The sequence below is a fragment of the Bombus pascuorum genome, chromosome 11, assembly GCF_905332965.1.
Source record: "Bombus pascuorum chromosome 11, iyBomPasc1.1, whole genome shotgun sequence".
Classification (NCBI taxonomy): Eukaryota; Metazoa; Arthropoda; class Insecta; order Hymenoptera; family Apidae; genus Bombus; species Bombus pascuorum.
This window is the reverse complement of record NC_083498.1, coordinates 2966219-2981088: the sequence shown is the minus strand read 5'-3', so window position 1 is coordinate 2981088 and position 14870 is coordinate 2966219. Positions and strand designations below refer to the sequence as shown.

Below are 14870 nucleotides of genomic sequence, written 5' to 3'. Positions count from 1 at the left end.
TTGTTACTCACATTTGTATCTTTTATTTAGTATTAGTTTTTATTATATCTAGTCTGGTTTGAGAAGGCTTCTAACGAGTCGTGATTTCACTAAAGAGAAGGAAAAAAAAAATAAAGAACATCCAGTGTAGCAGCTTGTAGCAGGACCAGATTATGTAGCAATATAATACAATATCTTCCAGTATCAAATTAAAATCGCAGGATGATTTGAATCGTTTTGTAAAGATTTTTAATTGGAACTGAGGTTTTTTTAATTAGAAATTAGAATTATACGTATTTTAGCTCAAATTCCCTTTATCGAAAGTGTAACAAACACCATCTGACAAAAATTGACAAACGATGTTTGCTAATCCTCTATCGATTCTTCGGTGAATTATTACTCACATTTGTATCTTTTATTTAGTATTCGTTTTTATCATGTCTAGTCCATTCATGTTTGAACAGGCTTCTGAATTTACACTGTTTATTTGTATTCATATCACTTGCCTACAGACTGACAATATCATCGAATAAGAACATGAAAACCGAACAATCATCGTTTTGATTTTTGTCCATTGTATATCGCCCTGTGCGGCCGATCGTACGTATCACGGAGCAGTCGTATTAGGCTGTGTTTACGTGACGAGCAGCAGTAAAGCAGTCACGATCGAACACGCGGAAATCATCAGCAGCGACCATTCTTTCCGCTGCGTGTACACGTTTTAGTACACGTATTCGAGTTCACATTCTCGAATATGCGGACTGTGCTTGAATTTCCGTATCGGAGGTAAAACGCGTTTCGTTGGCCGCGTCGTATCGATCGAACGAGACGTTCAGAGAGAAAAACACGGTTTTACCACGTAGCGGTGACCGTGTTATGTCGTACCGCGTCGACGCGTAAATTCGCTCATTATTCGTTATGGTGGATACTTGTTAATACTTAGGGTTGTTCGAGTATCGTACGCACCTCATATTTTTTCTCTTTCATCGTGTACGAACATTTTGCGATACGATATTAGAAACTACAGCGCGCGATGACTTTTTAAAACTTTTCTCATAAACCGAGTTGTCGATATTAAAAATGTGAATAAAAGTCAGGCGAAACGTGTTTATCTTTCTTTACGGTGCAGCGTGAAAGAGATTTGGATAAATTGGCAAGGATAGCAGAGAGGAGAATAGGTATACGAGATGCTTATCTTGTTTTTCGATCTAGCGATTTCTAGAATAGTTGTAAATAAAAAATCTGCTTTAGGGAACTGCTTTAAGGAATTTCCAAATTAAAATTATAGCAGGAAAATTTATAATTCGAAGCGTGTTTACTACCTTTTTATCGAGTCGGAAGTTAAACATTTCAATATTATTTAAAAAATTAAATACATTATATGCGTGTATTTTACAATCAGATTACAGTGTTTGCAATTAATTTGTAATCAGATTATTCTCACTCGTTGTTTGAAACAATATCGATGCTCCTTTTGTCAATAGAGGAGGAATCTTCTTCGTTTGACTTAACACTCGAGAAAATTAAACGATCCGAAGATGAAGAGGTTTTCAAACAAAGTAGCTTTCACAAGCTTCGACAATTACGAACACCAATTTTGTTAATGCAGTTTAGTATTTTAAAAATCCACTTTGTCGTGTTATGATATTCTATTAGAGAAAAATAATAGTAAATATTCCTTTCGTAAACTTTCTGATCGAATTACTTTCTGCCGGAGAAAAATAATATTATAATAAAATATTATAATGAAATAATAATTTCGGCTACCGTTGATATTACATTTACAACGCTTTTATCTTACCGACAAAACGACGATTCCTCTGTAAGTCGCTCGTCTTGAATTTTATAATTTTGTTTCCAGTGTGATTTTTGCACATCGTGAAAAGATCAATCGCGATCGAACTTACGTTGCATGCAAACCGTCTGCTGACCATCATTCCCTCGACTGGCCACGAAATTCACGACCGCTTTGTAGCATTAATCTTCTGCCGTTTACTTACATAGGTACCGAACCGTGCTCTAACTATCTCTGCGTCTTGCCACTCTGCTCTTCGATCCTTTTATATGCATTCTACGATAACACGGTTTCGCATCTCAGCTCAGATCGCAAGCTGGACGAAATCTCTCGTAGAATTACCGTTGATAAGAAATTCCTTCGTAAACTGCAAATGGTATTACAAGGCCATAAGATCGAGGAGATTACCGTTTCACTTGGCTAGACAAGGAAAGATAAAGACGGATATAAAAATAAATGTACGTACCTACATGTAGATAGGTATAAATAGAAAGGGAGAGAGGAGGGAATGTAAGGGAGGAGGAGTAGAAGCAAAAAGGTAGATGACGAAGTAGAGTGAAACTTGTTGATGAAATTATATCGCTGGATCAAGCGGTTCACACACGTGACAATGTTTGTAATTCTGAACAACGCGACGTTCAACTTCGATTGCGCCATACGAAATCCCGTCTAATATGTAGGGTCTTAACAAAAAGTAGGCGATAATTACGAAGCACGAATCTAAATTGATATCAAGACGATTAAGAAAGTGAGGCTTTCTATTTCGAAATTTATATAGAAATCCATTTCAGACTAGAAATACTCTGGTACTCCCACGACTTTTCTCTATGAGCAAGCAAACGACCACTGAATTTTCGCTCTTACATTCAATTCCGCTCGTTCGTCAAGTGCAAGTGAAAGAGAAACGAAGGTTGATTTGATTAAAACGTTATGCAATTATAACACCGCCACGTCTAATACCGAGGTTTCTCTGGTCCTAAGCTGATGCCAGCAGAAACAGATTCCCGATGTTTATCTCTGACGAAGCTAACTGCAACGTCTTTCTGTTCGACACGGCTCACGTCTAATACGCCTTTAACGGTGTTAGATGCAACAGCGTTAAGCGGAACGCTACAAAGTGTAACGGAGGGCACGTGATACGATACGATCGCATGTTTATCTTTTAACACCCCGTAAACGTGGATGAACCGATCAGTCGTAATTTCAATGTCGATTAAGAAGAGCTGATCGCGAGAAAGATAGGGTGGGTTTTGAATTCGTGGACGTTTGTGAACACAGATGCCTTCCTTGGTCCTGTTTGCGACTACGCGATCGCACCAGTAGCGCGATACGCGGGCGTATGGCGTATTCCTGTCTTAACGGCGGGTGCTCAGGCCGAGGCATTCCGTCACAAGGGCGAACACTATCCAACGTTGACCAGAATGATGGGTTCCCATCGACTGGTAGGCGAGGCGCTCAAACATATCTTGAAGCGATTCGAATGGAAGATCGTCGGACTTCTTTATCACAATCACGAGATGGCGAGCAGCCGCGGCAATTCCGAGTGTCACTTCACTCTGGGTGCCATTTTCACGGCCCTCAATCAGACACCGGTTCACAAAAACTTCAACCAGGAGTCGAGTACCGTCGAAGATTATCGAAACTTGCTCACCTTCCTCGCAAAGTCTGTCAGGAGTAAGTTGAAACCTATGCCTAAGGCCTCTCGTTCAGATTGCTTCGAGTAACGTCGATCTCCTTTATTCGTCTGACCGTCGTTTTTCTTGAAACGTTTTTCCAAATTTCTACTTTTCTGTCGCAGCAAATTTATACGCGTGAGGCAGCAGAACTCGCTCGTAACATTCATACCGTTCGAGGATAAATTATTTTGAAATTTGAAAGAAAAATGTCTGAAGATATAGAAACAGAGCGATATGAAGTTAGAGTACGCGGGCTCATAAGTTATCGTGTAAGTGCTGCGATATGGCAATATGAAGAGAACGCTGCATGGAGGCTCCTTTTGCCCGCGTCTAATCAGTCATTTATTGACTGATCGTTCGTTGATCGTTGTTATACTTACGTATTTATTATACTAAGCTGTATGCGTAAATTAGACGAGGACACAGGGCACCTTAGTACAGCGTTCTCTTTCTGTTTCTATACGCATCGTGCGCTCTATCTTTGTATCTTGACGTATAAGAACATGAAAAATTGAAAAACAAGGGTCGAGCACGCGTGCCTCCCTATTCGTTGAGAAGAATACCTATCTTTCATATTGATATTGTAAATAATGGTGTGCCGGATCCTATAGGGGTAAAATTTTGAATGGACCTTATTTCGGTGCGTGAAATACGATGGTTGGAATTGGTAGAGTGTCTCGTCACGTAAATGGGATAGCGAAGACGATGGAAAAGTAAAAAGGTTCTTCTCTGTTTCAGTTGTAGTAATGTGTGCCAATTCGACAACCATCAGGGAAATTCTTTTAGCTGCCGAGCAACTCGGAATGGTCGATTCCGGAGAATACGTGTTCTTCTCCATAGAACTTTCATCCAGGTAAGCTCGAAGAAACAGAGGAAAGTAGAAAAAAGTGAAACGGGCGGATAAAAAGGAACATCAACGTTTTTTTATATCTCTACGATACTATTCAAAAGCATCCGGACTTTGGTGCCGGAATCGAGATCGACTGACAGGGTAAGGGTCACGAACGGACTGACCTTATCCTTAACCTTTCACCCTGAGGGTTTGGGCGAAGCTTTGGGCGAAGGTTCGAGCGAGAATTTGTTTCGAATTTTGCAGGGCAATTTCACTTCTTCATACGTTCGAAACTTCCTTTTGAACAAACTCTGCCAAATAATGAAAAGTCTTTTTGGGGTTATAATAAAAAATAAGGGAAACTAATCGATGGAGGAATAAAAAAAATATGGTTTAGAGGATTTTTATTGAAAACTACTTTATGACATACACGGTATGTCATCGAGTATCCGCGATAATCTTGATATTGGATCACCACGTGACGTAACACGTATGTCATGCGAATAAAATAGCGTTTTAACTAACATTTTAAAGAGATAAACACGCAAAAGGCAATAATGTTTGTTTCAACAGAGAAAAAATTATACAACGTGTGTATAATAGATATAAACATTATTTATACTTACATAAACCAGAACAAACACGCGCAGGAAATATAACATTTTTACTGAAACACGAAGATATATTTGAACATATAGCTAAACGAAACAAATTTTTTTGAGTAATATAAATCATTCTCGAAACACTCTACCAAGCATAAACCCGGATTATCTCTGCAGCCAGTGCAAAAATAATTAGCACTTTTCCGTTTTCCTGTCGCAAAACATTTTCTGCACCTTTTTTTTTTTCAACTGAAAATACCGATTACATATGTGTTGTGGTCCATCATTGCTACGAGATACTGCATGGCATATATGCCACTCCATCGGTTTCGAATTATTTATCTTTAAACTCGATCTATCGCAGTTAGGAAAATGTGTACATATATGTTGGAGATGAAAGAACATCGGGGCCTTTTCTTTGGAATTTTTGGGAAAATCCTCAATACTTTAATCTAGACTTTTTATTATAGCCATACTTAAATAATAAAACTTAGAAGTAGTCGTTTATGATTTAATCCGAGTATGTTTGCCCGAGATTTATGACAGTTGGCTTGGGCTCGAAGTGACATCTAGTCGCTAAACGTAGTCACGGTCACGGGATGGACGTTTTTACCTAACAGAGATATGGAGTAGTTGTACAGCTCTCCTTCAAAATGTAGTTGACCCGAAGGGTACAGAGAGGTGCAGAGAAAAGTACATGAGTGAGTTCCACTTGTATTATTGTGGACAAGTAAGTGCAGTTCCATTTGTACTGTGGACAAGTAAGTGCAGTTCCATTTGTACTGTGGACAAGTAAATGCAGTTCCACTTGTACTGTGGACAAGTAAGTGCAGTTCCACTTGGACTGTAGACAAATAAGTGAAGTTCCACTTGGACTGTAGACAAATAAGTGCAGTTCCACTTGGACTGCGGACAAGTAAGTCGAGTTCTACTTGGGCTTTGGAGAAGTAAGCGCTTTTGCCATCCTGTCGACCGTGGATTCGTTATTGAACCTAAGATTATTGTCATTAGCATCTGGAGTATCTAATCGCCACGGCTAATTGTCAAATTCTATTCGTTAAACGCCCCTAACCCCAACGATGACTCGACATATATATATTATTTTCCAAAGTTTCACCCAAATCGAAGCCAGACCATTCGCGATCTTCGAATCTTCGATCTTCATTCTTCGAAATGATGTCTCGGGAGACATCGGGAGAAGACAAGAATGATTTAAATAACAGTGAATAAGTGGAAAAAGGCGGAGGAAGACACGCCGTTAACCATTGTTCGATCGTTTCAGCGACAACAACTCGAGGGAACCATGGAGGGTAGAAACCGACACGGAAGAAAGGAACGAGAAGGCCCGGAAGGCTTATCAGTCGCTACTAACAGTCACCGCCCGAACTCCTGATAACGCTGAATATTTAAACTTTTCGAGGGAAGTGAAAAGTCTCGCGCAAACCAAGTACAACTTCACATTTGGAAATAATTCTGTCTCGACGTTCGTAACGGCATTCTACGATGCAGTGCTTCTTTACGCCCTTGCACTTAAGGAGAGCTTGCCGGAATATCCAGACGGAGTGAATTTGGATGGCGGTAATCTTACCCGAAGAATGTGGGGTAGAAGCTTCAGAGGTGCGGCCGCGATTTTCTCTTACATTATCTTTCCACTTCGCACGCTTCCATCTTATCCAGTTTTCTCGACTCACCAAGGACTAAAATGTTAATGCGTTCATACATTTTATTTGTAATTTCTTGCTTCTTGATTTACATCATTGAATTTTATGGATGAATTTTCTTTCAACGCTTAACGTTATTTTTGTTATTAATCCTTTATCAAATATTGTAAAATTATGATATGTTGATTCTAATATTATAGAAACTGCGTTCTCTATAACAGAGCGAACCTTCGTATAAGGTGGTTTTCTTACGTTCGTTTGTAAATTATGTTACTATAATTGACCCGAAAAACAGTTTTCTTTCTTACATTTCCCTAATAATGCTACGTTTACGCAACTTTTACGTGTTGTTACTTGATCCTTATTGGCTTAATTCTTACGTATCAACGATCATCGAGTCACACGATGGACGCGGATCGCTCGGTTACAGGTATAACCGGGGATGTGAATATCGACGAGAACGGCGATCGAATAGCGGACTATTCTCTTCTCAACATGAACCCGGAAACGTCCAAATTCGAGGTAAAATACTTGGCCGTGTAAGACGCGCGCACCTATTCGAAAACGCGGTCACCGAGAATATTGTGTGTGTCGTAGATTGTGGCTAATTACTACGGTGCCAATAAGACGTTGCAATACATAGCCGGGAAGAGGATTCACTGGTCAGGTGGCCGATCGGAACCACCACCGGATACACCTACTTGCGGCTTCGATGGTTCCCTGTGTCCCGACAACTGTAAGTCATTTGCATCTCCGTTCATAACTTTGCGTTACTATGTTAAAGAGATACATTGTTCTGATTTTGTTAAAGTTTCAAATGCGTAGAATATTCTACCAGCTTATTAAAATTCAAATTTCAAATGGAGTTACAGAGATCCATTATTCAAATCTATTAAAGCAGAATATTATCTCAAATCTTATCTCGTTTTCTTCTTGCGACTATGTTTTCCGACCTGACCAGTTTCGCCAGGAAACCATGATAAAACTCTATAAATTTCGAGGAGACGTTCTACACAATCTATTATACGATTTAATCCTGGAGATCTTTTCATCTTAGTAACTAGATTTTTTGGAAACCTTTTAACCAAAAGCGATGACGCTTTTGGTAAAATATTTTACCTCTCCGATCTGCTACCATTTCTGTAATCACCGAAATTTTAAAAAAATTCTAAGCTATGATTAGAATCTATCATATATTGTTTTAAATTCTCCAGTCCTCGCCAGGAGTGGCTAGCTACCGATGTTTATCATTTTGTAACGTACATTTCCCGCCTTATTTCTTTTTTTTCCTCCGAATCGAAGAGTAAATTCAAAAGTGACATTAGTATCGTTAAAAAGATCTGAATTTCTCGTTTTGTAATTTCTAATAAAAGAAAGTCGGAAATTTATTTTTAAGCAACTCAGGATGGATGTGTCTCTTTAAGCAAAAATTTCTAAGCGTTGGACGTACGTGTACGAACAATGCTTTCGTGTAAACATCGAGATCTTTATTATAATACGAAACGTATATGTGCATGTGTACTTTACATCTCAAGGTGTTTCGAAGGAAATAATATCGTCCGAGCTTTTAATATTATTCATAGACATTCTGACGTTAATGGGAAATTTTATCTCTACGCGATTCTCATGCTTCGTATTTTCGATTGCTTCTCTTCTTTCTCCGTAGCTCTACCAGGACACGCTATTCTCTCGATAGTGTTGAGCTCTATCGTCGTCGTTCTCGCCGTTGCTTCGGCCTTCATTTACAGGTAAGCGCACCATGATTAATCGATCGCTTTTCTATCTCCGATCAAGAAACAGCATTCGCCCTCGTTCTCCTACCCTAGTAATCCTATTAATTTCAAGATCCCTAGAGAAATCGCGAATTAGCAAGCGGCTTAGAACGCCTTTAAGCTCTCACATACTAAACAGGGTGTTAAATGGATCAACTCGCGAGCTGAAAAGTCAACGAGTTTCCGTACAGCTCTCTCCAAAACGACTATCCGAATCGTTGCTCGGCAACTACGTAATGGAAAACGTGTCTCTCTATTTCTTTCCTCTTGCAGGCATTTTAAGCTTGAAGCGGAAATAGCCTCCATGACGTGGAAGGTGCAGTGGCACGACATTATCTTCGTACCGAATGCAAAAACGCGAGGATCCATGTACTCGTTGATTGCGAACAAGATGCGCGGTAGTCAACTGGTGAATACGAAATATTCTATTTTTGCATTATATTTCTATTACGACGAAACAGCGCGCAATTCTTATCTACTGTTGTTCATAAATACTTAGACATTTTTTCTAAATATTCTAAAATATATATGGCAGATACTTGTAGAATCGACTAGACGTTAAAGTGATTAAAAAGAAAGTATAAAAATTTTGTTTGCATACTTTTTATGTTATAAACAATTTTATTTTATACTGAAAATGTATTGCTATTTATCGGTCAGCTGAAATCTCATTCATACTTTATAGTATAAGCTTCTCGCTTTAATGCAACAATCAATATCGTTATCTATATGCTTTGATATTAATGGCTTATTCCGAAAGTGGTGTAAATACATCTTCCTTTGTTTTGAAATATTGAAGTGTTTGCGTTTCCAACGATTGAACAATTCTGATGAGATCTTCTCGGTTTGTTCGCGTTTCTATCTGTTCAAATAGGTGTAAATTTATCGAACAAATAGTTTCTTTGGAAATTTTTTGGTGTCAGGGTTCAGTAATGTTAAACTTAGTACATCATCACTTTCAAAATTATTGAATCGTACGATTCATTAAATTTCAATTATTTAGAATTTATGTTTTATGCTTTAATTCGCTTTTGTTTATAAATGTCTATACGATAAGTTTCTACTTTGATACAACCCGATATAAATGTAATTAATTTAATAATAATTTAAACATAATTACATTTAATTACAACAATCTAATTGAATAATAACGATGGTTCAATAAATGCAATAACAATTTACTAGTATATTGCTGAATCGCATTTAAACAACTAGTTCACATCCATATCTGCAATCATATGTCAGATACAGAAGTTAGGATTACATTCGCTACACCATTTGTTTTTGATTATTATTACTACCTCCACTGTTTAGTCTCTGAACAGGCTACAGTTTACAGGAAATGGATTTACGCCACTTTCAAAATAAATGATTATGTAATTCCTGATATTAACGAAATTTCGATTGATCAAAACACACGAATATTTTAAGATTTAAACAATAAATTGTTCGTATGTAAAAAGTTCGCATTAAAGCACACGTGAATTTTTCATTCTCTCAATATTTTCAAAAATCAGCTCGCACTGTTTTCAAAATAAACGGTCCATTTATTTCAATTCGTGGATCTTTTAGAGTTTACACGATTTGAACACGACTTACATCGGAAATTGAAGATCTGGAAAAAAAAAATATTTTATGCTTCTTTCCGCTCGTAATACGGAAGGGATGCAGCACTCTGACGAGAAAATTCTTTTTATTTTTACACTATCTTGGGTGGAAAATAGGATTTTCCTTCGTGTCAGAGATATTTGAGAAATATTCGCGGGATGCATCTGCACCAGAGCCAACTGGAAACGAATCAAACCAAAACAAATATCTTTCTTTTTCATTACAGACTATATACTCGGACGAAAACGTCAGTTTACCAGGTGGAGTAGATAGAAACGTCTATGTCCCAACGGGAATTTACAAGGTTCGACCTTACTGACGGTAAAGCGACGCGTCTCTAGATACTTTATGCGTCACCTTATCCGCATATATGTATACACAGCCTTTTATTTTTCACTTTTCTTATTTTCTTTCTTCCCCTTCTCTCCCATTTTTCCATTCCTTTCCTCGGTTCACTTCTCTTTCAAACTTCTTTCAAAATTATTAACACGTTCGCTATCACAGTGTCCTCGCATTATATTTTCGTATGACGCAGAATGCAATTTAGATAGGAATGTCTAAATGTATCTGTTATTTATGGTCTTACTAAATATATCTTTGAGGCAAGATTGCATGATTTGATTATGATTATGTCATAAGATGACAAGGTCGTTGATATTTTTTAACATTGAACTATATATTTTTCTATATACCAATCGAGGTGCTTTTTATTCTCTATACGAGAATGTGAAGGTATTTGTGTCTGAAAATGCTTAGTTTTAAAGACTTTGAAGCTTAAAACTGAGTCCAAGTAATAAATAAAGTAGCATGAAAATCAAAAAAACACACAGACAGGTGTTTATCTATACTTTCTTTTCTGTGACCTTTGTATATTGTGCTGTAGGCGAACGTGTTAATCGCAGAACTATAAATCAAAGTGCGCGTAAAAATGAATTATCTTTGAAGATAATACATATGTGTAATACGATTCATCGCAGAACTCTAAGGTGGCCATAAAATTGATACCGAGGAGTAAGGTGGAAATCTCGCGGCCTTTATTGCTCGAATTGAAAAGGGTAAGTACTTGTTTCCACTGGGAAATTTCTCGAACTTGCAACGAGATACGTGTGGATTGAAAAAACGAACGACAAGTTTGTTGAAAATCGATTGATCTCGTTGCAACTACGAGTATTGAAACTTTCTCTGTCGTTTCGTTTTTCAATCACTACATGTGACATAGTTTCGTAGGACGGACGATAACGATTCTGTTCTGTTCGCACAGATGAAGGACCTGCAGCACGATCATCTAGTACGGTTTTATGGCGCTTGTGTCGATCCTCCGCATTGTTGTCTTTTGACTGAATATTGTCCAAAAGGATCGCTTCAGGTTCGTTTCAGATTTATATTATTCGTATTGGATTTATAGATCTTGCGAATATAATGTACACGTATCGTGTTTTTCATTCAGTAGCCATCGTATCAAAACAGTCTATTTGTTCCATTATGTGTCCTGTTATACTGTTTGAAAATAAAATTTGCACATTGATGTTTCCTTATTAATTTGGACATGGCATTCTATCTGGCAATTATTCTATCGAATAATTAAAAATCCGATAATACAAGTAGCAAAATTAACTGAAATAACAATCGAGAGATACGACGGTTGTAAACAAAGCAGATACATTTCAACGTTGTTATACGATCAATTAAATCTTCATTGAATACTTTATGTAGAACATGTAGAGTTCTTTGAAGTTTACGGTACCGAACAAGCTTAATAATTCCTTAATGGTCTGTCAGATATTCTGTAAGTCTGGTAATACTCGTAAACGGCAGTTCACAGGGACGTAATAAAACCGTGCGCGCGGGCCGAAGGTTATTCGATAAAAGAAGTTGGCCGTTAATACACGTAGCTATCTGATAGCGGACATTTTCCGTGCAATTGGTAGGAGGCGATTAACTTAGCCGAGTCCGGTGGAGCCTCTCATCCATAGTATGCATTTGTTATCGAGTTCGATTAAAAATTTAATCAAAGTGCCGAGATTAAAGTTTACTTCTTCCCCTAAACCATTCGACTCGACCCGACGAATAAATTCCGCTCCGACTTTCAACGTGTGTTCGTCGATCTTCCGCGACAGGACATATTGGAAAACGAGCAGATCAAACTGGACCGCGTATTTCGAGGATCTCTCATCCACGATATCGTTCGAGGAATGGCGTATCTTCACGCGTCCGAGCTGAAGAGTCACGGCAACCTCAAGTCCTCCAACTGCGTGGTCGATTCGCGGTTCGTCCTTAAAATTGCAGACTTTGGACTGCACGAGCTGAGAAGGGCGAATTGCAACGAAGAAGTTGACAAGGATAGTTACGCTTATTGGAGAGGTGAGTGCTCCAAGATCGTATCTATTTTTACGAAGAGAACGAGAGAGATGGAACCTACGTAGTAGCAATAGTAATTTCTTTCGTCTATTAAAAATTACAACGAGTACTTTCGGATATTTTGTACATTATATTCTGTGGATTTTTGTATCTTTAAATTTATCGTAGATGCAGAAAAATGCGCATTCTGGCCATACGATACGAGAGTTTGCCAATGCGTGCGTGAATCAACTGGAAGAAAAAGCATGTTTCTTAATGTCTTAATGTTTCTTTCTCGTTCCATCGAAAGTTTGGCCACGTATTGCTGAAGCAGCTTACGTACGTGTGGATTTGCAAGCATATGTGTGTGTGTGTCAGTGTCACGAGGTCGCACGATCGTAAAATAACGTTGTTTGTACAGGGCAGCTGTGGACGGCTCCGGAATTATTGCGAATAGAAAGGCGACCACCGGAGGGTACTCAGAAGGGCGACGTGTACAGCTTCGCCATAATCGTTCACGAGATCGTGGTACGCCGAGGACCGTTTTACTTGGGCGACGACCGTGATATCTCCCCAAAGGGTAAGTATTTCGCCCTCGCAAACGACACACGCGCTTATACTACGACTATCCGCTGGCTGCAATCGTATCGCACGTCCCACAAGTCCAAAAATAGAGAAATCAAAGGGCTGATAATAAGAACGACACGTGTCAAATTTCTTAACTTTATACGAGCGTATTATTTGTTTACTTTATAGGGGTAACGCATTAGTTAGAAGTTAGATTTATGACGTGAAATAAATATTATGAAAAGTGTTCTATACATCGACGTGTCGTCGAATAAAAACTAACGGATTCTATGAAAATCTGCGTCATCAGTCGACAGCCTGATGATTTAATTAGATATTCGTAAGCTTATCAATGTACTCGATCATATTATGAAAAATTGTCCTGAATACAGTACATGCGTTATGTAAAACATTTTGTATAACACACTACGTGATATAATTATCGAGAGATTATACAAGACATTTATCGCAAACATATATTTCGCTAGGTTGACGAAATTACTATACAGTAAATTATCCGTTACGTCGATAAGACGTGTATGGCGTTAATTATATGTTTAAGGCAACCATTTACATTGTATACTAATCGTTTATTAACCTTTGTAATTTGTATGTGTGTTACGGGTCGATCGGCTAGTACATCATTATTCATAATACCCAGTCGTTATGAATAATAACTAAAACGGCCGCGCAGCCCGATAAATATTAATTAATTTACTAGATTGACCAGGCATTTGGAGAAAGGTAGGATTCTCTCGGGGCACTTGGCTACGAAGGAAAAACTCCGCTTTTCATGAATTATTTCCAAGTATTTGAAGAACAGCACGTTCATACTGTACGAATCGTATCAATAGAATAACATGTTTCCAACGTATCAGGAGAGTTTAATGACATCGAAGTAAAGCGTTGATTATCCAGACAACCCGAGTAACAGTTAGCCCAAATAGACGCTTAAAAAACAGTATAGATGTTCCGCGATATAAATACAAATACCCTGCCGGCAATTAGACAACATGGTAAACGTTCATCAAAAGTACTCTGTTTTTACCGGCACAAGTATTCTCTCGTTCTGTCGGAGGCAGATAAGCATAAACAAACGTCGTTTTTGTTATGAGCCCTTGGATCGTTATTACGAATCACAATCGACTCCAGTGACCGATCAACCGGTAAGGGAGTTCGCCATTGCCGCGGCCGGTAGGGAATAAGAGTAATTCGTATCGACTGCGATGCGTCGCGACGCTGTGCGTCGGTTGCACGTCGTTGGTACACGAGGAACGACGAAAACGACGGGAGAGCTCGTAGGAGAAGGGGGAATCAGCGGTGTGGGTTACGGCGCGGCGTGCGCCGGATCGATCGGTAACGAAGTTTACGAGGTTTCGCAAGCTCGGTTTCGACGCGAGCGGCAGGATCGATGAAAGGATGGAACGTGCCACAAGTAGGCTGGGAACGTTTCGAGACCCGGGTTGAAAGCTCAGTCGAAGCTTTCACGCGTCCTGGAACGTACACGGCTCTTGCACGCGCGCTTCCTCGTCGTTTCTCTATTCCTCCCTCTTCTACCATTCGTTGTTCGCGTTCTCTCTTTCTCTCTTCCCGATCTTCGTTTCTCGTCTCGTGCGTGCACTCGCGACGAGTCGTACAACATCAGCGGAAGATCGCGACCGACGACACGTGAAATCGACACGAGAATACCACTACGAATAGGATCGAGGGGCCTTCGGTACGCGAAACGCGGCTAGGACTCGGTTTTGCCGGTCCCACCACTGTTTAATTAACCGTCTCTCACCGACAACCCTTCGGGGAGAAACGTGTGTGCGCGCGTGCCTTGCTGCGTGCTGCGTGTCCCGACAGTTTGCGTGTCTGTACTGTGTGGCTGCGTGCCTACATGCCTGCATGCCTGCATGCCTGCGTCTAACTCGGTACGTGCTTGTGTTTACCAATCGTTTGACCGTCCCATTTACGCGGCCCGATTTTCCTTTTTGCTCGATATTCAAACCCTTTACCCCTCTAACTAACCCCACTTGCCTCCCTCTTTCCACCACCT

At 39.3% G+C, this 14870-nt stretch overlaps 1 protein-coding gene across 7 annotated transcripts in view; it reads left to right on the top strand.

Moving 5' to 3' along the window:
- LOC132912020 (atrial natriuretic peptide receptor 1-like) overlaps positions 1-14870 on the top strand; it is a 38473-nt gene that overhangs the window by 13253 nt on the left and 10350 nt on the right. For 6 of the 7 annotated variants that reach the window (XM_060969107.1, XM_060969108.1, XM_060969106.1 and 3 more), the window contains 12 exons: positions 3053-3448; positions 4189-4303; positions 6167-6501; positions 6976-7067; positions 7143-7281; positions 8212-8293; positions 8591-8726; positions 10152-10229; positions 10903-10980; positions 11187-11291; positions 12043-12286; positions 12684-12842. In XM_060969107.1, coding sequence (XP_060825090.1) covers positions 3053-3448; positions 4189-4303; positions 6167-6501; positions 6976-7067; positions 7143-7281; positions 8212-8293; positions 8591-8726; positions 10152-10229; positions 10903-10980; positions 11187-11291; positions 12043-12286; positions 12684-12842 — 1959 coding nt within the window. The remainder of the gene's footprint in view (positions 1-3052; positions 3449-4188; positions 4304-6166; positions 6502-6975; positions 7068-7142; positions 7282-8211; positions 8294-8590; positions 8727-10151; positions 10230-10902; positions 10981-11186; positions 11292-12042; positions 12287-12683; positions 12843-14870) is intronic. The other variant, XM_060969109.1, reaches the window with a different exon arrangement.